Below are 24,286 nucleotides of genomic sequence, written 5' to 3'. Positions count from 1 at the left end.
CTGCTGCTGCTCACTGTGTTTCATGTCTCTGCTCTGTGTCAGAGCGTGGACTCCCAGCTGAGCCTGTCCGCTGTGTCTCAGAGCGACAGCGCCTCGTCCACGCAGTCTCTGACCCACGGTGGCGTCCCCGAGCTGCTGGTGGGTCTCACCTACAGCGCCACCACGGGACGCATGTCTGTGGAGCTCATCAAGGGCAGCCACTTCAGAAACTTGGCCATCAACAGACCCCCAGGTCTGCAGTGAGCCTCATACCCACAAACACTGCACTCACACACAAACATAGATCTTTTACATGATATAGTTTGATGTTGAGTTAGTTAATGTTTCTGTAAAGTCCTGCCAGCGTTTGCTCCTCTCTCTCCCTCACCGCGCAGCCCCGCCCCTCCCTCTTCGTCTGCACGCAGCCGTCTGCTCACAAACTCTCAACAGCGTGGAGGGAGACACAGAGCTGGTCGACACTGTTAAAGACCTGGCTTGTAAAAAAGAAAAGCACGGTTCATTCAGTGTTTCCCACAAATACACTTTACTTCGGCGGGCCGCCCGGGTTAGACGACGTTAGATGTAGCATTTATCAGAGAAACACGGTGATTACGTTACAAGTCGCGACGCTGTGGATATTTTATAATAAGAGCGGACCGTGAACATACCAGTCAGATGTTATTCGTTAGCTTCCACGTTGGTTTTATGCAGCCTAGCCTACTACTGATGGAGAAAGTCACCAAAGTGGACGTGCAGGGAGAGAGAGAGACGCTAAAGCCCGTTTTCCACTGCACGCTACCAGCTCGCCTCGCCTTCTTTTGGCTTTCTATTGTGTAAAAGTTGTACCTGCTACCAGATTTACTACTTTTATTTTCTTATCTGTCTTTACATTCTGAGCAATGTTGAAACGTTTTAACTTGAACCACACACCACCAGCCACTCTGGTCTTGTGTTACTTATTGATTGACTTGTGCATTGGTCAGTTTATCACTGCAAGTTACCAACTGATGCTGCGTTGTGTTGCTGCAAAGATGAGTCAGTTTCCTTCCTGCTATGTAAAACGGTGGTCAGGTAAGGTTCATGAGGATGTTGCTTCACTAATGCTGTAAGAAATGTGGGCTGGGATTAGACCACACACACGTCTCCTTAGAATCAGTGACGGGTTGAAACGTGTTTATATCAGATAGCCAACATGACAGAAAAAGAAGGTTAATGTTTGTATATTTTTTTAACTTCTTCCTCTCTCTCCACCCCCCTCCAGACACCTACGGGCGACTGACTCTGTTGAACTCGGTCGGTCAGGAGATGTCTCGGTGTAAGACGTCGGTGCGTCGCGGCCAGCCCAACCCCGTGTACAAGGAGACCTTTGTCTTCCAGGTGGCGCTGTTCCAGCTGTCGGACGTCACGCTGCTGGTCTCCATCTACAACCGCCGCAGCATGAAGCGCAAAGAGATGGTGGGCTGGATCGCCCTGGGCCAGAACAGCAGCGGCGAAGAGGAGCAGCTCCACTGGCAGGACATGAAGGAGGGTCGGGGACAGCAGGTCTGCCGCTGGCACGTCCTACTGGAGGCGTAAACGCCACCAAGATGTAGGATTTTTACGTCTAAGGTGAAAGGGAGTTTCATTTGAGGGATGGAAAGACGACCTCGACGTGATCTGCGGACCGGAGGATGCATGTGGTTTCAGAGGACACATCTGTCCACAGCAACCTCACACCTGGCTGGTTATTTTCTGTCAACATGTGGAACAAACTCATCTGCTTTTGGAGGCCGACACAAGTTTAAAATATAATCTTTCTGTTGAAAAATGAGGAAGAAAAGCCTTCAGCAAATGACAAAAAGACATTGAATTTGGATTCAGTCATGCTGTTCAAGTGGCAATAAAGAAAGTATTTCTTTGTCATGAAAAAGCTTTCTAGAGCGTCCGTCGGCCTCCAAGAGGAGCTGAGAATGTCCTTCACTTTTCATTGTGAGATGAGGGAGCTGCAGTTCTGTTTTTCTGGTAAATCGCTGTGTTAGAACGTACACACAGTTTTAGAGGTGTGTTTGTGTGACTTGTTGTTTCTAAATGTTCTTTTACTTGCTCGCACGTCAGTGGAGATGCAAACAAAACGGCACTGCAGCACGTTCACTAATGCAGACAGGAAACACAAACATGCAGCGTCCTGAAAATCTAATATTGATCATTATTGTCACATCCTCTCAGAGGTCTCTGTTACAGTTTCTGTCAGCTCCTCATCCTCCTTCATCAACGCATCAGTTTAAAAGTTTTTAGCAACAGAAGACAGGGTACAAAATTAACAACATCGTGCAGAACATTTGGTTGTAACTGCAGTTTAAACTGTTTACTTTATTTCTGCCTGTGAGCTCTGTGGTGAACCTGAGAGACACATGATGGATTATAAAGATTATTCAGGGCTCAGTCCACACATTTGTTGTTTACAGCACTGTGGCGTACGCAGTCTCTTCCAAGGAGCGTTACAATAATTTCTCACCTGGCAGAGCACAGTCCTTACCACAGCAGCTCAGGTTTGATTGCTGCATGTCACTCCTTCCCTCCCTTTCCTGTCTCTGTCTGCAGCTCTCACTGTCCAATAATGAAAACAAAACAGAAATAAATAAAAAGCACACATTTGTATTGTACAAACATATAAAATACACACACACAGTAACTGCTAAGGACATATAACCTTTCATAGAGTATAATTTGTTTTAGTGCCTGTATGTTAATAGTATGGATGCATCCAAAGTTATGTTAAAAACATTTAAACAATAATTTAAAGCTTTGATTTTTTTAAATGTTAAATAAGGAAAATCCCTCTTCCGCTCCCCCTTAAAGGTGGAGTAAGCAATTCTGGAGAAATCCCAATACCATGACGAATACCATGATACAGAGCGAACAACGACACAGCAAGTAATGTAACTAACGTCAGCGAGGTTGTGGGTTAGCAAACTGCTGCTACAGTGAAGCTAACATGCAGAGAGGACGAGAGAGGACAGCAGTACTCACAACTCTCCTGCTACTGTAGCTAACATCACAACAACAGCATGCCTTGGTGAACTAGAAAGTGAGCTGACTTTTTAATTTATAAATGGCACAAACTGGAAATTTCCATTAATTAGTTGAAATAAAGCTGCTTTCTACTTAAATCAGCGGCATAAAAATAAAGCTGATACAGTGACCATGAATACAGTTTTGGTTTTGCTGCTCAAAGCACAAAACATATATATATATATTACAAATATAAATATATATATACATTTTATATTACAGAAATATGTTTTCCAGAAGTAAATGCAGTGGTATTTTGCGTAATCCTCCGACCTTAAAGGTTATTTTTATAAAAATAACATTTTGTCATATTTGATAAAACTGTGAGACTGTAAAAATAAAAATCTGATTCTCCTGGCTCCTCCCACCGCTCTCTGAACAAAACAACCAATCAGAGCCAGGAGCAGTCTCTAACGAGTGCCAATCCCCCGCAAAGTCCACTGAATCCGCCTGTGCCGTGTTGCCACAGCGCCACGTCCCAGAAGCGTCCTAAACGCTCCGTCAAGCAAAAGCAGGAAGTCAGACACAGAACGGCATAAAGAATCTTTCAAAATAAAACACCCTGAGCCGACTCCTGATAATAAAACAACAATAAATACAGTTAAAACAGACAAAACAAAAAGAAACCATTTAACTATGTAGCCTACTTAAATATGGTAGAAGCACAAAAAGCAAGGACTGAAAACTACAACAACAAAATGAAAACATGTTGGCTAAATCAGGCATCCTGATTTTCTTATTCTGATATGATCCCTGTGGAGATGCAGCTGTGCAAACAACAGAACAAAACGGGGTCACAGAGAGCTGTGAAGAAGGTAGAGGGTAATTAAGTCAATTACGGGGGCAGGCTGCACGCTCCGCTGCTGAAACGCTTCCAGACCGGAGTCAGTGTCCCTGCTCGTGCACATGCTATGCTAATATCTTTACCAAAGCAGCAATGAAAGATCTGCCCATCCTTCCTTTGCCAACAACAGCGTAGAGCACAAAACACATGAACGCTTCCCGGCTCCACGTGGAGCTCATTTTGTTCGATGTCATGGCGCTCGTATTGACAAGCGGCGCAGAGGCATGATGACAAACAGTGGGGAATAACTTTTGAGGGTGGCCTCTCATGCTGCTGTTAGACGTGGTCGCGGCCTCTGAAGCCTGGTAGCTCTGCCCCGGGCTGCAAAGCGTCCTTAAAAAGACGAGTCGTGGCGAGAGGGCCCGGGTTCCTGGCGAGGCTCTTTCCGTGGAGAGCTAGCTAAGCAACAGAGAGAAGGTTTTGCGTTGTATGTTCACATGTTACAGTCTGCAGCTTTAACTTAACTCTTTTTTAACAGCAATAGAAAATGTTGTCCATAATGACATAATTAACAGTTATATTCTCTTTTTCTGCTTGTCAAAGTGAAATATTAAGTGAGAAAATAACCTTCCAGTCGGTTGCTGAGTATGTAAATATCGTGGTGAAAGCTTCAGGCTCGTGAGAGACGAGAGAGAAGCTGAATAGGGGGGTGATACGTGGGGTAACTAAGGACTGCGTGACCGTAAAAATACTGCGTAAAGAGCCAAACGTGAGGGTAGAAGTAAAGACGATTCAAGTGGAGGTGGAAGGCGTCTCATTCACATTCAGCTCTCATTCATATTCTCCTGACACACGTGCTACTACAGGCAGGAAGACCAGCAGCTGGAGACTCTCACCCCCGTCAGGATGAATGATGTTATTTGGCCTCCTTCACGGGGCGAAGCTCATTTCGGCACCCATCAACGCTGAGCTGAAAAGAGGCTTTAAATATCTGACTGCAGCTGTTATTAACAGGCAGTGAATTACCCTGGAAGTGTGGTTTTTTTCCCCTCACTCCACTCTCTCTATGTGATAATTGGTAGAATCGCACGGTGTGATGACGGCAGTGCTGCTGCTAAAGCTCATCCTCTTCCAGGCTGAGCGTCGTTAAGGCACCGGTTCAGCCCGGAGGAGGGATTATATGTGTTTGTGTAGACAGATACTGTAGCGTCAAACCTCTCGGAGGGGGGGTTCCACACACACACCGAGAGCGAGATGGGTTTATCTGAGAGTTTGTTTTCTTCGGGGCAGGTGACAACAAAAGCCCCTTTAGAAATGTTTAGCTCGGTTTAGAAAACGAGAGGAAAATGACTTTATGTGGGTAAAGAGATGACTGTCGGTAATTACTTTTGGCAAATGAACTGAGAGCTGATGCTCAAATTGTTCATGTGACTCAAAGGGTCAGTTCACACAAATCACCCCTCCCACACATCCCTGAAGGCATTGAGCCATCCGGATTTTTTCCAGACTTCCGCCTCCGCCCCAAATATAGCGGACACGAATACAGATTTGTCTGACAATAAATCATCTAAACGTTAATCCTACGACCATAAAAGTTTCTTCTTCTGTCAAAAGATTTGATATCAGCACTCCTTTTCTGCAGGCTTCACCCATGTGAGTGTGAACAGTGACATGAACTGTATTTGCTGCACAGACCGATATATTTTATGCATGTCGAGTTGTTGTACAGAATCTATAATATCTAATCTATATTTTCTAAAATAGTAAATGTTTAATGTTCTCCTAGGATTGTATTTAACACATCTGCATGCTCAGTTTGAGATCCCAGGTTGTATTTAGAGACAATCAAATTGTGCTGCAGATGTGATTGCCGTTGTTGATACTCTGATGAAGTGCCTGTAACATTTTGAGATGAAACATATCCAATGTGACAGAGAGATGATCCAAATTTGCATGAAGCCTTCTCCTTGTTCCCTGTGAACGCTGCTGTAGGACTGCATGCATGGAAGGTGACTACAGGGCAGGCCCTCCTTATGTCAAGGCCTGGACCAGGGCTCCCAAGTCAGACCAGATTCAGTAACGTCTACACCAGGACCAAGCACAAACTCTCCTTATAAACTTGTGAAAAGTGAAGGTTTTTTTTACTTTAAGGGAAGACGTGACCAAATCTAGGGGGCTAAATAATTATATTAAGTTAATAAATATTATTTTGGGGACATCTATACTTTCTAAGAATTTCCCTCAAGAAAGTGTTTTTTAAATCTCCCACGTAGCCCTGCAGGGACTCTGTGGGTGTGAATTTTAGGTCAGCCTAACTTTGATTTGGTAAAGGAAGTTTTAACTGGTGTCAAAAGACACAACGTGAAAACAGATTTTGCTTATTGGCTTTATTTACTAGTTTTAGATAAGAAGATTGATATGGCTGCAACACGTCCTCGTAGCTGAATGACGATGCAGGTCAATTATCAATTCTCCCAAAACATTATGACCGTTCTCCGAAACGACATGTACGAGCGTTGGTCTGGTCTTCACCAGAAAATCGACAATATACAGTAGGTCGGTTGTGCAGCACGTTACCAGACCCATATATCAGTGACCTCCGGTGGCTGTTTTAAAATGACAGCAAAGGAAGAAGTCGGGTGATCTCAGACTTTCACTCGGGAGAACTGTTTGAGTCCCGTGTGAAACCAAGTAAATGTTGAGTTATTTTGAGTTTGAACTTAAATAGCGTTGCTTTCTTTAGTCCGTAACTTCCGTTATTTACTTATTTTAACCCAAACCACAACGTTTTCCTAAACCCAACCACACTGCAACCGTGTCACAACGTTAACCACGCGTTTAATGTCATATCATGCAACGAAGTTGACGCTCATATGTCATTTTGGAAGGCATAGATAAAACAACCTATGCTGTCGACTTGTTGGGAAAACGGTGATAAACGGTTGTAGTTTGGTTAGGTTTAGGTCTCATCCATCCTTATCCTTCATACTACGCCAACTGACTTCTTCTGCCACTAGAGGTCGCAGCCTAACAAAATGTAAATATATATCGTAAAAAGCTGCTGCATAACAGCCTAGCTTAGCATAGCTTAGCATAGCTTAGCATAGCTTAGCATAGCTTAGCAGAATGACTGGAAACAAGGGGAAACAGGGCACCTAGCTAACATGCTGTATCTCATTTAACACGTACAAAAATGTAACAATGACAGCTTTTAGTTTTACTATTTAACAATTTCCATGCGAACAACAGTTTAACCATCCTCCCAGTACTTGTTTACGACAAGATGTCATTTTAACTTCATATGTTTTTGTACCGACTCGTCACATATTAATGCTTGGTCAAGGCCCTTTTGCGTCGTTAACGCCCTGGGTACCTCTTTAGCATCAATTTTAGGCGTTTAGGGCTCCGCGGTCAAGTTAGCAACGCTTAGCAACAACAAATATGCAACTTTCAGTTAGACTTTCAAAATAAAACGCTTGCATTTTGAAACATCGCAAGTTTGAAATGTCCTTAAATGTTGCAATTTGGTTAGGTTTAGTCAACAAAAAGTACTTGGTTAAGGTTAGGAAAAGATCACGGTTTGGGTTAAAATAACTACGTAGGTCAGTTAACACGTAAGTTAACTTACGTCACTTGTGTAAGTTGCGCAATTCACGTAACTCGCGCACCTAAACTAAAAATACTTAATGTTGACTTTTTCTTTCACACAGGACACAAACCCCGGTCTCCTGGTTCAAAGTCGGGGTTCTGACCCTCCAACCACCTCCTTACTCAGTCTTTTCTGTTGAATATGATATACCTGCCTTCAGGGTTTCCCCCACTGCGTTGAACTATGACACTACAGAGATCCCCAGTGCGTTACAAACTGATGCCGATGCGTTCATATGTGACAAGCTGGGGATATAACGTGTTGACTAGTGAGGTTGGTGTGTTTTTTTAACGTTGGACAGAGCCAGGCTAACTGCTTATGCTAAGCTAAGCTAATCGCCTCCTGGTTCTAGTTCCGTACTTACTGCAAAAACATGGGAGAAATACTGATCTTCTTATTTAACTCTCTGCAAATAAGCATTTCCCAAAATGGGGAACAAGTCCTTTAAATGTTATCCCGTAAGCCTGTCTCAAACAGAGCTTTTTGTCAAAATAAATATTATTTGGGGTTTTTTAATTTTCCTTTTAGCAACAGAAATATTTTATTTTTAAATAATCTTTGCTTTTTTTTTTCAGTTGTCACTAACGTAAGATTGAAAATTGACTGTTCTTCTACTTGTAAATAAAAAAACAGCAAAGCATTTTATCGTAATAACACAAAAAACCCTTTAGGTTTTTTCTTTAGATCTTCATTTACATGAAAAGTGGAACCTTCCCGTGAGTCTGAGACGCCTGCAGCCCTGGTCCGGGCCGTGCATGTTGAGCCCCCGGCGACACCCAGAAAACACTTTTTGTACCAAGTTTTTTCGTTGCCAATAAAACCCAGAAGAGCCCCGCTGTGGGAACGTCTGTCTGCCATCTGTTTTCTTTGGTCCGTCTCTCCGTCCTGAGCTCTGCTCAGATGTCTTAATTTCGAGAATGAGGAAAACAGAGAAAAAGAAAATCACAGTTCATCCCCGTGTGATTGGGAGTAGAGATTTCCAGTGTCACACACAGAGGGGATTAGAGATTAGCGGAGGTATTTCGTGGGTTTGTAAAGTGTTTTTGGGAGATTTTAGTCTGATCTTTGGCGACAGATGCTTTGTTTTTTAGATTTAACCTACAAACATGGATTTGCAGCTTGTTTGTGTGTCTGTTTATTAGCTGTATGGTGGTTTAGTCACAACGACTTGAGACTGAGACCCAATAACTTTAATGAATCCATTCATCTGGATCGCTATAATAATTTATATTCCTATACAGTAGTGCCATAAAAGGACATTTAAATGGCAAATAAATAGCAATCTTACCACTCTTAATTAGACTTGTAATCTCCTATACTATTCCAATAATGATTCTTCTTCAGTATGATACAGTACCTGCTTGGCATGTGCTAATCTAATCGGTGTTTCATTAAACTTTTTTTATCGTGCCTTAATCATGATTTTTCTAGTTTTTGGTTTCCAAAGAGACTGTAGAACTTTATTTATCCTGAGGGAAACTTGTGCAGCAGTACAAAGTAGAAAAGTGTACAAAAGTGGAAAAACAGTAAAATATTATTTCACTATATTATTCACGGCCACCTCCAGTGCAACAAAAGTTGAATTTAATCGAAAACAAAACATCAGTTTAAGATGCAACAGTGCTCCATATTTATCATTTTCATTCAACTTTAGTTCAGTTGCTTCAGGTTAGAAATTATTAGCCTATAAAAAGCTTATTAAAAGCTGTTTAAAGTTTATTTTAAAAGTACATTAGCATATATTCATATCTATGTATATGTACGAGGAATTTGCTACAGGTTGATTAGGTGCTACTGTAGGCAAGCATACAGTTGACATAAATAAATGTAAAATATATAAATAATAAACAGAATGAACGGATGCAAGTTATAAAAGAATAATAGAACTAATTGTAGAGAAGGAACAGTGTGGCAGATATTTACATGTGCATTACACCGGGTTTGTGTTGTGCAGACAAATTACAGGGTAGACAAATATAAAAATATATATATATACAGCATGTGAGTCATTTACATACGGGACGCTGGGGACACTTGAAATAGCTGATTTTGTCCCCATCACTTTTTGAAAGCATTTTTAAAAAACCTTCTTGAATAGCTTGCACCGAGAGACGTTAACTAACAAATGAAAATGCTTTGAGAAAGGTTTATTTGCACAATAATAAAACATGTTTAAATTTAAGAGAAACAAATGTGCATTGTCCAAAAACAGTCACTTATGGTAGAAAAAATAATATCCCATTATATTTTTATATTCTGAATCGTCACCTGCCACCTGAATTTTGTGTTTCCCTACATATAAATAAACACATTTCCACCATAAATTGGTGCTGAAAATGTGTCAAGAATGCAGGAAATTAAGTGTTTAATGCTTAAAACATCCACACCCCCTTTTCTCAACACTGCTTCTGGCTGCTAGTCTCACTCAACTACAAATTTGGTTTTTAAATTATTTTATTAAAGTGACTCTGACAGAAGTTGATAAATGTAGTCATTTAAAATAAGCAGTAGATAAAATCTGATCAGTGTTAAATGTTTAGATTTAGATTTTTGTAGTTTTTGGTTAAAGTAGTAAAATGCTGTAGGTTAGTATGTTTGGGGCGGAGACCTAGCAACTAAATGACATGAAAGCTAGTAACATAAGCCTATTACATGACCTCCTGGCCAACAGTTTATTTTATATGTGTGTGTGCTGGGAAAAATTACTTTTTTCTAAAAAAAATACATTTGATTAAATACAACTACATTTTTATTTTACTTAATAATATTTTACCCAATGGTAGCCATCTTCAAGATTCAAAGAAATCCATAAAATGTTGTTTTATGTGTCAGCAACTTCCTCCTCTTTCTCCTGAACCTAATATTTTAGTGTCTCACCCCTAATCTGAGCTCTCATCGTCACCCACCACTTTTCAAAATAAAGTCACGCCCTTGGTCTAAACAACTCGTGGCTGGAGACGTCTCGTCTAAGAGAAAACAGAAGAGCATCTGGTTTGTAGCCTACTTTTCCAGGCAGAAAAGTTGCCTGTGTTGAAACCATTCAGAGATGGATGCGGGGGGAGAGGATGCGGGAGCGTCATCACCGCATTAACTCAGTCTCCAAGCAACGGGAAACATCAGCCGTGCGCGGGGACCAATGAGGGCGCAGGGAGAGCCGTGCGTGATGTCTCTTGTTTGTGTGAACGGGATATTTTAGGAGGCTGCAGGAGCAGCGAGCTTCTCACCCCGGAGGAGCTGCAGGAACCGAGCGAGGCTCCGACTTCTGGCCGAGCTGGAGCGACGCTGAATCGGTTTGAGGACGGTAGATGTCGCGCCAAGGAGCGGAGGGCATCAACGGAGAGAGAGGCTTTACTAAGTGGGATTTACTGAACCGCTGCTGGACAGATTTATAAAGGTAAGACGCTTTAACAGATTTACTGGTGGTTCAGTTTAAACAGCAGCTACTCGTTTCTAAACTGGGGCATTAGGGAAGCTGTTTGCACCTTAGAAACACAGAGGAACAGGGGGAAGAAATGCGTTCAAAATACATTTTAAACACTTACAAACACACTGAAAAGGAGAACAAAATATAATAAAGGGAGATTTAAACGTGAGATAAAATAAAATCCAATTGGACAAAATGATAATATATGTCTCTGATAAAAAAAAAAAAAGCCTTTAACTGAACTCCATATCATGGCTGTCCAGTGAAAATCTCTGGACACCAAATTTGATGGTCTTGGGATTTTGGGTTTTCTTATGGGTTAATTCATTAAGATAAAGAAATCTGTCATCTCAGCTCATAGAGAGTTGATATTTTGGTGATAACATACACTAAAAGTCTTAAATCAAGAGATCAGATGTTTTACACCTTAAAGCTCCTTAATTTAATGCACAAATCTTAAAAAATCTTAATACAGTTTAAGCTGGTGTTAAAGTAGGAGATTAAGGGTTTAGAAAGCCACGATCTCCAGTTACTTCTCCTTTTGGTGGAAATATCTTCTGCACAAAGAAATTTATAGAAAGTGTTGCATCCACTCTCTCTCACACACACACACACTTCCCACGCAGCCTCTCTCTTTCTGTCATGCATCCACCCGTCCTGCATCATTCTCCCACAGATGAAATATTCAGGCTGCAGTTGGATGTTTTAAAAACTGTGAGTGAGTCACTGCAGCAGCTTCAGGGGAGCCGGCGTGAATGTTTCTCAGCGATAAAGCTTCCCTGTCCGTGTTTATGATTGATTTATGGCATTTTAAATAACAAACACACAACCACACACCGCCCTCCTCCTCTTGCTCCTTCTTGAATCTAAATGAGCTTTTTTGCCTTTTAATGTAGGCTGCTGCCATTAAAGGGTCAAATACATGAACCTTACAGCGTGTGAGTGCTTTTAATGTGGAATAAAATGCAGATGTATTAATAATAAGTAGCATAATGCAAGTCCATGCAGAGATGCAAAATAAGAGAATGGCCTAGAAATATCAGTAAAAAAGATAATTATAATAATTGTAGAAGCGCAAAAACGTGGGAGCAGCAGGTTTTTTTAATTAAAAATTTTTTCTATTTCTGTGCCATTTTATTTACATTTGTTTTATTCATTTTAATTTCCATTTTATTATTTATTCATTTTAATTTCCATTTTATTGTGTCTTTTATTTCTTTCTTTCTTTCTTTTCATTTCCACTCGCAGTTGTGCAGGTGTGTGCCCTGTACAAACACACCTGCCGTCATGTAAACTGACTTCATGAAGGCTTTACACCCAGAACATGTCATCAATTCTTTTGCCAGGCCATTAGTTGTAAATAAATATTTCATTTAAAATGTCCAACTTTGAAAATTATAATTTAAAGTTGAGCAATTTTAAAAACCCTGATGGTAAAATAACATAATCATTGTTCAGACACAAAAGTCAGGTATCGGACTACAGTCACACTTTCTCTCAGATGTTTCCTGTCTTTTCATCCTCCTCTCCTCCTCCTCCTTCATCCCTCGACCTGCAGGAGCCTGAGGGCGATGTGGAGGCTCAGATCAACTCAGACGCTCTGATTTACACTCAGAGAGCTGAGCGTTGGCTGTGGAGCGTCAGCAGCAGGTAATCACAGGTGATGTAATATTATAGCCTTCCTCCACAGGGGAGCTTTGAGGACTTGTTGGAAGCAGGTGATGGAAATCTGGGGATTTGGGCACAACCTCTGATTATATCAGGGCAGGTAACTTTAAACCTGTATTATGGGAGGTTTTTTTGGCCACTTGGGGGCAGTGCAACAAGCTGTTATTACAAGACGTTAACAAACATGTTTGTCTTATTTACACAGCAGATACAGAGAAACAATAGCCTTAATCTGAAATCATGTTCATTTATCTGCTGTTAGCTCTGGTTTGGTCTCCACCCAGAGATATCTGGCTCTTTAACATCTAGCTGTTCGACTTTCTTCCCCTTTAGTCTCTGACTGTGTCTGGCTGCTGTTTGGTGCTTAGCAAGTCATGTACAGTTTATACTAATCAGAGCTTTTAATCTGAAAACAGCCGCCTGCTGCTGCTGGAAACTAAGCTAACGAGAGCCGAGAGACTTTAAACAGGCTGTAAAAACAAGATGCCAGAAAGTTAGGTTGAGCTGAAGGGAACTGCAGAGCAAGCGGAAAACGTAAACGTAAAGAGCGAAGGACAGCTACGGTGGCTGACACAGCACAAAAGGTGTCTCTTCTGAGACAGCAGAGTGGTCAGTCAAGAAATGAGGTTTCTGTAGGTATATTTCTTAAGAAATTATTTTTACTTAATTAATCAGTAAAACCACATGTTATTGTGACTTGGCCAGTGACAGACAACATGGAAAATGTAAGCCAACAGTTGCTCACACAATCACTTCCTCTTTGGTGGTTTTGCCTAAAAAATAACTGTTTACTGTAATGTTGTATTTGGAGTTGAACTGAGCTTTTACTTTTTTACTTTACTAAATTCTGAATGACCTTTAAAGAGTCTGTAGCTGCTTGACACACCTCTGAAAGAGCCGTCACGAAAATGTGATTCCCCTAAATGTCCTCTGCCTGGAGATACTGGGGAAATGAAAAAGCGTCCGTAGGTTGATGGATGAGGATCAAACACCGAAAGAAATACAGTGCAGCACATGCCGTGATCTGAGAAACATTCGCTGCAGAATCCATTTGTGGAAGAGAGAAAAAAATGTCTGGAGGCGGGATCAACCACTCAGCCCCTGAGTTACAAGTCCAGCATTTTACCAACTGAGCTAACAAAACAACATGTCAATATTTGTCAATATTATGTCTTGTCCGCACTGCCGGAATTCTACCAGAAGTAGAACAAGAAGAACGTAGTGACGAAACACGCTCTGTCCGTTTTCAGCTACTGTAGAAGGTAATAAAAACATAACGGTTCATTATGTAGGGTCTTTATACACCACTATATAAACCACCGATATATCCTCAGAAGTACCTTTAAAGGCTCCCGCGACCCTGTACGCAGGATAATTGACGATGGATGGACCTTTAAAGACTCAAAATCAGAAATTCCCAGAGGGGAAATTGTTGTCTTACAGTTACTCACTTTGCTAATCAAGGAATTAAAGAAATAAAAATAATACTAAAACGTTGGCAAGTAGTACTGTTTACAGTATGTGACAGAAGTGTAATGAATAAACAATATTAATACTAATGAGTATTGGGACATCATAAACCAGAGGATTGCACATTATTTTGTTGTGCCGCCATGTTTCGCCCAAACGGCGCTACAGAGCGCGTTTGAATATGTACTAAGAAGAAGGAAGTAGTATTAGTAGTAGTAGTAGTCGTTTGGTTTATTAGAAGTAAGAAGAGATGTCTAATTTATTTACCACAACAGTTGACTAGCTTCTCCTTTGTGCTTGCAAAGGGAGGGGTGAGCAGTGACTGAGCCGTTGGTTACAATTTGCAACTCTCACCACTAGATGCCACTAAAACTTACACACTGAACCTTTAATGACTGCTCCCGGGTATATTCGAGGCTTAAAGAGTCCGTGTGTCAGACTCTCTTTGGGGGAGGAGTTAAAGAGTTTGATGGCCATAGATAGGAATGACCTCCTGTGGCGCTCTGTGGTGCATTTTAGAGGCATGAGTCTTGCAAACACTCCTGTGTTTGAGCAGCACGTCATGGAGTGGGTGGGAGACACTGTCCAAGGTGACATACAGCATCCTCCTCTCTGACACCACCGACAGAGAGTCCAGCTCCGCCCCCACGATGTCACCGGCTTTACGGATCAGTTTGTTGAGTCTGTTAGCGTCCGCTGCCCTCAACAGCAAACACATAGAGCGCTGGCCACCACAGACTCATAAGGCATCCTCAGCATCGTCCTGCAGATGTTGAAGGATCTGGTCTCACTGCAGACTTGTAGTGTCAAATGGTCATAATGCTGTTTGGCAAATAATCTTAACTTAAGTTCAAAGTACTATAGTTCAGTGCTCAAAGGTCAAGAATTAACTTTCACACATGTCTAGATGTTGTTTCAGAGGCTAAAAAAGTGCAGTAATGGAGGTAAGATGTAAGATATATAGAGCACCAGTATCAGTTCTCAAACACTATAATTTGCTTTGTAGAGGCCTTGTGATGAGTCATAACCCCAGTGGCAGCTCATAATAAGCTTTATGTCCATTTTAATGGATCTTTTTACAAAAACTGAATGAAGTTTTACTCAGCCGACTGAATGTAAAATAGATCTTGAAGCTTTAAAACTGGCTGAAAAAAAAGTAAACACTTAAAGATACACACTCTATGTTTGTTAGTGTCCTTGACTCCCCAAATAGTTTCCAAGGTCACCGTCGATGTTCGCTTGGCTCTTTGCCAGTGAGCTCAAAAACATCCAATGTTGTCCCTGTTGTTTGCTTAAAGATCAGTGCTGTGTAACCTTCGGTCTGTTGGATTTGTCGTCTAATCTCTGTTTCGTTGCCTCCTGCAGCCCCTTCCCCGTGAGAGAGACCAAACCATTCAACAACGTCGAAAGTTGCTTACTTCAAGAGGAAATATGCGGAGGAGGAGGATTTACACGGAGGCCTACATGGATATTTTCAAAAAGTATGAACTTGTTTGTTTCCAGCCCGATTTCACTTTTCGCTTTGTCGCGTTCTTCAGCGTCTGGCACCAACGCACATGGTAGCCTTTTAGCGTCATAGTTTAATGCTTGAAGGAGGCCTATTATAAATAGCAGAAAAGGCAGAATAAGGAGGTGGTTGGGGTTGACGGGTGAGTCAGAAACCGGACAATCACCCAGGAGACCAGTGGTCGTTCCAGTGTGGAACAAAAAGTCAACATTGATTGTTTTTAGTTAAGTTATGTAAGGAACGTTAGTTAGTTTAACCCAAACCATGATGTTTTCCTAAACCTTATCAAGAAGTGTTGGTGCCTAAACCAAACCATCAGATAACTTCGCTTTGTTACGTCCTTCTGCTACCAACGCACATGTGACACGTTAGCGTCATCGTTCAACACTAAGAGTAGGTCTAGTCTTAAAAACAGACAAAAAACAGACCTTTCCCAGGAGACTGGTGTTTGTTTCCCATGTGAAACAAAAAGTCAACATTGGTTCTTTTTAGTTATGTTACGTAACCTGCAGAGCAGCTTTCCCCCCTAAGCTATCAGACTTTTAAAAAACCATCCTCAGCACTGCTCCACTGATGATAGTCTATTTCTGTCTACCTTTTTTTTGATTGCTTTTGTATTACTGTTTATTGTCTGCGAAGCAGCAGAAGGGGGTTAATTAAACTTAATTTCATTTTACAGTCTGTTGGAATGTAACAAATAAACCTACTTTGTACCTTGTAACGTAGTTATTTTAACCTAAATCATGATGTTTTCCTAAATCAAACCAAGTCATTTTGGTGCCTTTACCTAACAAAATTGAAACGTTTCACAATGTTAACCACTAGTTTTATCTTTAAAGTATAACCTGAAGTTGCTTATTTATTCTTGCTAACTTGACCACAGAGCCCTAGATGTACAAAAACAACACTAAAGGGAACCCAGTGTGTTAAAAAGCAACGCCAAGAGGTCTTGACTGAGCGTCCACATGTGACGCCCTGGCATGAGAACGAGTTGTCTTTTCATATTATTGTCCACGTACCGGTTATAAAAAGGTGACCGCTCTGTTTGGTGGAAATAAACCCTTAATTCATAGAGTTGGATGTAAAAATATCCTGGGTATATCCCAAGCGGGAAGCTTCCGGTCAGGGATCTGATGAGATCGCAGAAGTCCCGTAAACCTGCATTCTATTGAACAGCCAGCAGGGGGCGACTCTCCTGGTTGCAAAAAGATGTCCGGTTAGAAATAATGATAAAATGAGGCTACTTCTCAGCTGAATAATTACCTCAGTAATGAGTTTATGGTCTCAGTTGCTAGTTTAACGTCTTTACCATGGCGACCTGTCAATCAGGCCAGAGTGACTGAATTACAGACGCACCTAGCTAAGCAAGCTAGCTAGCTCCACACGGACCCGTTAGCTCCACCGTCTCGTCCAAATATGGTCACGTCCGGTGCCGCTGGTTGCAAAAAAATCAACAAGGCGGCCAAACTCGAGGCTTCAAAACGGCAGTCCACAAACCAGCGGGTGACGTCACCATGACTACGTCCACTTCTTATATACAGTCTACGGTAAATACGCTGTCGCTGCCTCTCTGATGCAAGACCTCCCTCTCGCTTGACCTTTCCCTCTTGACACATATCCTGTTCCCGCCTGAAGCCGCCATGTCTTTGCATTGATCAGTGAGAGGCTGCCGAGCCCAGCTCAGGTTCTGGTGCCCATTACAGACTTGGTCAGCTAATAGGACCTAGGGCTGGGCGGTATATTGGTATAATGATATAGTTTGATGTTGACAGCCCCGCCGCTCCCTCTGCGTCTGAGATAAGACACAAGCTAAGTTACTACAAATAGCCTACCCCAGCAAAAAATACAGATATATATTATACCGGAATTCTGCCAAAGAGTACCGGGATATGACTTTTTGGTCCACATCGCCCAGCCCTAATAGGACCTCCAAGTTAGCTGCACAGATAGCTGAGCTAACAGCCATGACCTTATCTGTAATATGCCGCCCCCCTATTTTTTGGAGTATAAATTTGACAAGTAAAGAGTCCCAATTCTTACATACTTGATCTCTAACGTAACCATAGAATAAATAGAAATTTAACATGTTCAGGATCTCTTGTCTTGATGTAGCTTTAGCAGAGAGCAACTAGACAGCACGGCCACCCGATCTACTGTGAATCCTGAACTTATCCAAAACCAGATTAATATCCTATCATGTTATTATGAGACGTGTTTAGGTAAATGCATGTTGTTTGTGAAAACTTCATGAGAAAGTAGCAACGGTTTTATAAAAATGTTAAACAGATAAAGATTGCCTAGCGAGCCTGGGGCCTTCTTCTTGCTAACAAACTGGTGAAGTCAAGCATGAACAGACTAAACCTTCTAGCTTACCTCGAATATTTTAGTTAATTAAACACAAGTAAACCCTTTGTGAAATCTGTAAAAGTCGCTATAACATTAATAATGTCCAGAAAAGTTGAAAAATGAATTTGCATTGTTGCAGCTGATGGTAAAAATGATCATGGCTCAACAGAGAAGTGCTATTACAGTACATTATGTCTTTTATTGTAATTAATTTAAATGAATCAGGCGAGTTTTGGTTCTTTTGTGCCGTTGATTTGACCCTGAGACTTTTATCTGCTTGTTTGAGCTGCATAGCTAACCTTACTCCTCTCATACCCTCCTTCTAAACAGTTTGGGATAAAATTGTCAAGTTAAGATGTGAAAGCAAGAATTTTAACCCGCTGCCTTTATGTTTGTCACCTGCAGCACCTGATACTGCAGGAGGACCGGAGCTGCATCCTGAAGCTCTCCCTGGAGAAGCTGAGGTTCCTGGAGGACCCCGAGGCCTACCTGCGGCGCTCCGTCCTCATCAACAACCTGCTGAGGAAGATCCACCATGAGGAGGAGGAGCTGGAGGCTGAAGAAGAGGAAGAGGAAGAAGATGAAGTAGAAGAAGAAGAAGAAGAGGAAGAGGAGGAGGAGGAGGAGGTCATAGGAGAGAGGATGCAGCGGAGGCTGTTGTACCCGGACAGGAAGAGGGTGAAGGTGCTGGTAATGGACTGCTGCTCCCCGGCGTTCGGCCTGGAGGAGCTTCAGCATTACCGGCTGGTGCCCTGTTACCCGTCGGCCGGATGCCTGTACAGCCTGGGTACCTGCCCGGGTCTCACCCCCAACCACCAAGTCCTTCTGTACAACCTGGACGATAATGGCTGACTGCCCAGACCCTCGCTGTCACGCCTCTAATTCTAAGCTGAGAAATGCAACTTGCAGTTCACGTTACGGAACGTGGACAAAATCACCAGGGAGGACACCTTCTTAGTAAAAACATTTATGGGACAGGTGACGTAGGTCTGTTTATAGTTTGCTGTCAGGACGTCACCTTTGCTGAAAGGCAGCTGTGGATTTGAGACCCTGAGAAACCCTGATTCTTCTTCGGCCTCAGGATCAGCAGGGTTCTCCGATGTTGATGTCAGACTCTGTCGCAGAGACACCTGAAGCAGGCAGGATCTTTTTATTTTAGTTTTTATTTTTGCTGTTGATGTTGTGATATTGATTTTTACTGTTATTGTTGCTCATGTGAACCGTGAGCGTATTCAGGGATTTACAAGACGGCAAGCTACTTTTTAACGCACCTTGGCTTGGGTGGAGAATATGTGCTGATGTATGCTTCGGTTATCTTTTAATTTCTACCGTGTGATTTATGAAATATTCTGTATAACATTCCCTGGACTGTGTGAACTGTCATTGCTACTCAGGTGTGTTTACTGCCTGTTGGATGGCTGTTTTCTTTCTATGTTATTTGATGTTTGTGTTCATTCAGCGTGCTGCTCAGTTATTTTTCTTCTTGCACTACCTTGCTGCCCTCTGCTGGTGAAAGAACTCATCTCTAAGCCCTTGTTAGTGGCTGATGCATTCAAATCCCACAATGCAATAAAAAAAGATAATAAGAAAAGATGGTAACACTTTACTATAAGTGTCCCTATTGTACATTTATAGGTATTTAATAGATTGTTTACGACACACTATAATACAATTGTGTTATAATTCAATTAAAGCACAGATATAATAATATAAAATATGTCTAAAGAGAAATTATAATTGTTGAAAAATACTATATATTTATAAACATGTACAATTACATTATAGTGTGCTATAAACCATATATTAAAATGTATGTTTACAATGCTAAAATGGGGTAAAGTAATGTTTTTCCAACAGGGGTACTAATCTTTCTTTTTGTTGTTTTCCCTTTTTAGTTATATGGTGAAAAAAGTAATGTTTTGCTTTTTTTGTGGTTTAAAAAAAAGGAGATCTCTTCTCATTCTCTTCAACACTAAGAACATTTCCAAAAATGTTGGCACCCTGTGTAAAGTATAGAAAATAGAAACAAAATCTGATGATGTGCAAAACATTGAAACCATATTTAATTTAAAAATAGCACAAAGACAACTGATCAAATGTTTTTGTTGTTTGGAAAATGAAATGCCCGTTTCAAATTTGATGCCAGCAACACGTTTCAAAAAAGTTGGGACAGCGGCAAAACAAAAGACTGGAAATGTTGTGAAATGCTAAAAGAAAACACGGCGTAGAACATCTTACAATTAATTATCAAGTGGCAAAAGAATAGTAACATGACTGGCTATTAAAAGAGTTGTTCTGAAGTAAAGATGGGGAGGGCTTCACCACTCTGTGAAAGACTGCGCTCACAAGTAGTATGGTTTCTCACCATAAAATTGAAACTGGGTATTTTATTCTCTACGGTACATCACATAATTAAAAGAGTCAGAGAATCTGAATAAATCTCTGTACGCAAAGGACAAGGCCGAACCTGATTCTGTAGTGGACATCACTGCATGGGCTCAGGAACGCTTCCATAAACCACCGTCTGTGAACAAAGCTCGTCGCTGCTTCCACAAATGCATGCTGAAACTCTACTATTAAATTAAATGTGGGGGATCAATGTTTTGCACGTCATCACATTTTGTTTCTATTTAAATTTTACACAGCGTGCAAACTTTTTTTTGAAAGATTTTCAGCCCTGTTGTGGTTTTAAAGCAGAGAGCAGAATGTGTTTAAATTTATATTATATTCCATATTTTCAAACTATCAGTCTCTGGTTATAATGCAGATGACATGTTGTCACATGGGACTGAGTTTTGCTTATAAAGCTTAGCTGACTGATCTGCTGTATGACAACCGTGATATAACGATTCATCCTCTTTCAGTGTCTCTTTCTGTGTTTTGAGTGTTCGGTCTCTGTCCAGGAGTTTCACTGGGTTTGAAAATGTGCGTCTTGATAACAATCACCATAATGGAAGACAACAACTACAACAACAAACTGCAGGCAACTATTAAAGAGAAAGAGGTTTTAGGAATTTATATTTTGATGAAAAAATGCATATTCCATATTTAAGATAAAGTATTTTGAAAAAGGGTGGTTAAACTTTTTTTTTCAGGTGATTGATAATCAAATAAAGCATATGAGATGACACTATCTTTATGTGTTTTAATGCATCTTTGTTTAGAGAAGTAGTGAAAGAGGTACGTTCTTGAATCTATCTGTCTATCCATCTATCTATCATGAATAGCTTGTAATTATACATTTATGTAGTATTTTGTTTTTACTATTTGTTTTGCTTTTGTTTGTATTTACTGTATTTCAGAGGTTAATTTTAAGAGACATGTAAGTTGCGCCACGAAATATGCTATAGACTAAGCGCGGTCACGTTACGTCTTGACGTATTGGGCATGTCTATCATGCGTGCGCGCCGGAACTACTGTTGCCTTCAAGTGCTCCTTCCAAAATCCAACGTCAGAGGCTCCAATCCAAAATGGCTTCATTCCCCAATTAAATATCCGGATCTACATTTATTGGTAACATGCCATTGTTTTCTTGCATGTGCGTTCAAAAGTTTCTGATTTACACAGTTTTCAAAGTTCAGACAAAGCCTATACATGATTAAATGTCACCGTTAAAGAAGCTCAAGTGAAAGTGGAAGAACATTTTTAATTCAGTTTAATTGCAGGGCTGAAGCCAAGATTTTGTAAAATACTGGGGTTATGCCTCAAGGTTTTTATTAGGCCTATACAGATGATTAAAAATTCAGATAGAGAAATGCTGAGTCTTTAATAAGGCTGTGTTTGCACCTCAATGCTTGTGTCTTTTGTATCAAAAAGTGGTCAGGTAAAGAAACTCGGGTCTTGGGCATGTGGGCTTGATCTTACTTGCCAAGTAAGTTTTCACATACAAGAAATTTACCTTGGCTTATAGGCCTAACAATAAGCATAGTAAGTAATATAAAGAAAGATAAATGAAGAACCTTAAAGCGTCTACCAAACGAGTACATTTAAAATTATGTGCAAAATATTGACCAGGAAAAGTTCACAGTGGTGAGATATTTCCTTTTCCTTCAGGGAGCTTCTCTAACTTTAGACTGTTATTTAACACAATGGTGATTAACAATATCACCAGCTGGTTGATTTATTAAACGGTAAAATATTAAGGTAATATCACCCACCACTAGACGTTGTCAAAATATATTTAATCCAAACAACCTGGAATAAGAGAAATAATCAGATTTTACAGCCAAGTACATTTACATTTATTCATTTAGCTGACGCTTTTATCCAAAGTGACTTACAATTGTTTTGTATGTCAGAGGTCGCACGCCTCTGGGGCAACTAAGGGTTAAGTGTTTTGCTCAGGAACACATTGGTGGACATGTGACAGTGGGGAATTGAACCTGGGTCTCTCACACCAAAGGAATATGTCTTATCCACTGCACCATATGTGGCCGGTGTGTACATGTGAAAATGTGTTTACTCACAGTTTCAAGAACAATTTAAAGATAGATGGAAAAAATAACCATTATTCACACACAATTAAGTGGAAAAATGGGTTTATCTATTTTAAAAGCAACAATAACCAATAATATACAATATATGTGCTATACAAATCAAGTTTTTCCTGTAAATTGCAAACTAGTGCATATAAATAAATTTTATTGTAGGACGCAAACTCGCCCCCAGGTTGCTAAATTCACAGTAAAAAAAAAACCTCAAGACCAGGGTCCTGAATCTACCTCCGGCGCAGAATGAAGAGTTGCGAGATGTCCGACAGCACGAGAAGGCAACAGGGCAGGCGCGCTCCGTGTTTATCTGTCAGTTTACAGGCTGCTCCTCCACGCAGATAGCGGGACCCTGAACGCACCTGGACGCTGTCGAACAAGAACCGAACCGTTCGGTTGATCCGTTTTCCTCCAACAACATTTAAATATCTGTTTGAAAATCACGACCTGCCGTTTAAAACTTGTTTAAAATAAACGGTTCGCGGTTCACTTCTGAGCGGCACTCTGCCGTGATGCTCGGGCTTAGCTAGCTAACGTTAGCCGGGGAGCTCTTCCAACTGCTCGGGGGCGGGAGAGGAAAGTAGCGGAGCCCGTGTTCGTTCTTCCAGCCAGTGTAGAGGGTGAATAAATCGGGTTGAACATGGAGAAAAGTAACCGTCTTGTAGAACTGTTCCACTATCTACAAGACCCCCACCTTGTAGCCCGTTTTCAGCGTATTTGCGGGGTCCGCGGGACGTTTTCAAGAACCGTCTGCGCTGATAGCAGCAGCGGCAGCAGCAAGGAGGAAGACCGGGCTCACTCGCACGACAACGGGGCTTGCCAGCATCACATCGCCGTGGGGAATGAGAGCGAAAACTTCGGAGCTGGAGAAGGGGAGAAAGTCGGGACGACAGGAGCGGGTGTTCGGAAGAGGATTACCGAGCCTAACCGCGGGGAGGAAAGTGAAAACCCTCCGCAGAACGGAGCGGTTGTGTCCGCTGCCGCCGCCGGGGGAGAGACTGTTGGTGCGGGGAGTAACGGTCGCAGCATCGCCGGGGTCACCGCCGCTGGTTCGGACGCTTACAGCGGGGCTGGACCGGACTTTTTAGGGTCAACCGAGTCCGAGGAGAGGGAAACGGAGAAGGGCAATCAAGTCCCGGGATCCCCGGGAAGCAGCAAGCTGAAACCCCTCCGCAAGAACTCTCTAACGGGGGACGCAGGGCAGGAGTTCCTCATAGAGAACCGGTTCTTGTTCTACCTGTTCACTCTCGGAACCGAGCTGGGCAACGAGCTCTTCTACATCACCTTTTTCCCCTTCGTCGTGTGGAACGTGGACGCCTTCGTGGGCAGGAGGCTGATCATGGTGTGGGTCTGGGTCATGTACCTGGGGCAGTGCACTAAGGACGTGATCGGGTGGTCCCGGCCCGCTTCACCACCTGTGGTCAAGGTGGAGATGTTCTACAACTCGGAGTACAGCATGCCGTCCACACACGCCATGTCGGGCACGGCCATCCCCATCTCCCTGTTCTTCATGACCTACGGCCGGTGGGAGGTACAGTGAACGCACCTCACTACAATAAGCTGTCATTTTAAAGTGTTTAGAAATAATCTGAAATATGAGCTGCAGCTCAGGAGGAGAAGTTGGCAGGAGCTACTTCCTCCTCCTGAGGGAAACTGAGAAATTATGTTTCACAACATTGGCCTGTATTGAAAATGGTGACAATAAACAGAAAACACATTTGTCCTTCTTAGTTACAAAACCTGTGCAACATGAAACAACCAAAAGAGCTTTGTCTGATATTTATCAGAAGCCATATTGGGAACAAAATAATGCTGAATATACTGTTAAATTATCATAACACTTCAGTTCATAACCCAGCTTTTATTTGTTTAAATCACTGAATTCACCCTGCCTTTATATGGGACAGGCCTTTAATTCCTT

The 24,286-nt window shown here is 41.7% G+C and overlaps 1 protein-coding gene and 2 pseudogenes across 3 annotated transcripts; all 3 read left to right on the top strand.

Moving 5' to 3' along the window:
* LOC119910474 overlaps positions 1 to 8,311 on the top strand; it is a 68,760-nt pseudogene extending 60,449 nt beyond the window's left edge.
* A 2,327-nt stretch (positions 8,312 to 10,638) lies between these two features.
* LOC119910984 (myelin transcription factor 1-like) lies at positions 10,639 to 21,013 on the top strand. Of its 3 annotated transcripts, XR_005445731.1 has the most exons (4): positions 10,639 to 10,857; positions 12,446 to 12,537; positions 15,391 to 15,506; positions 18,284 to 18,425. XR_005445731.1 is itself a non-coding variant. In XM_038729860.1 (2 exons), exons 1-2 carry the CDS (start codon positions 17,047 to 17,049, stop codon positions 18,728 to 18,730), a joined length of 480 nt encoding a protein of 159 aa, XP_038585788.1. In that variant the 5' UTR covers positions 17,027 to 17,046; the 3' UTR covers positions 18,731 to 21,013. The 3 variants fall into 3 exon arrangements, 1 of the variants encoding a protein (XP_038585788.1); XR_005445730.1 differs by lacking the exons at positions 10,639 to 10,857; positions 12,446 to 12,537 and having other exon boundaries at positions 12,545 to 15,506; XM_038729860.1 differs by lacking the exons at positions 10,639 to 10,857; positions 12,446 to 12,537; positions 15,391 to 15,506 and adding an exon at positions 17,027 to 17,079 and having other exon boundaries at positions 18,284 to 21,013.
* A 1,594-nt stretch (positions 21,014 to 22,607) lies between these two features.
* Positions 22,608 to 24,286, top strand: part of LOC119910983 — a 31,343-nt pseudogene continuing 29,664 nt past the window's right edge.

Source organism: Micropterus salmoides, unplaced genomic scaffold (assembly GCF_014851395.1).
Source record: "Micropterus salmoides isolate LMB-PRFRI ecotype aquatic unplaced genomic scaffold, ASM1485139v1 Ms_hic_scaffold_19, whole genome shotgun sequence".
Classification (NCBI taxonomy): domain Eukaryota; kingdom Metazoa; phylum Chordata; class Actinopteri; order Centrarchiformes; family Centrarchidae; genus Micropterus; species Micropterus salmoides.
The sequence above is the reverse complement of the archived record's forward strand: the minus strand, read 5'-3'. Positions and strand labels throughout refer to the sequence as shown.

What these genes read in the sequence shown, in the direction of transcription:
- LOC119910984 (XM_038729860.1), top strand. Translation starts at nt 17,047, where the DNA reads ATGACTACGTCCACTTCTTATATACAGTCTACG. An exon ending in CTTCTTATATACAGTCTACG is followed by an intron (nt 17,080 to 18,283) that starts GTAAATACGCTG and finishes TGTCACCTGCAG; the next exon opens with CACCTGATACTGCAGGAGGA.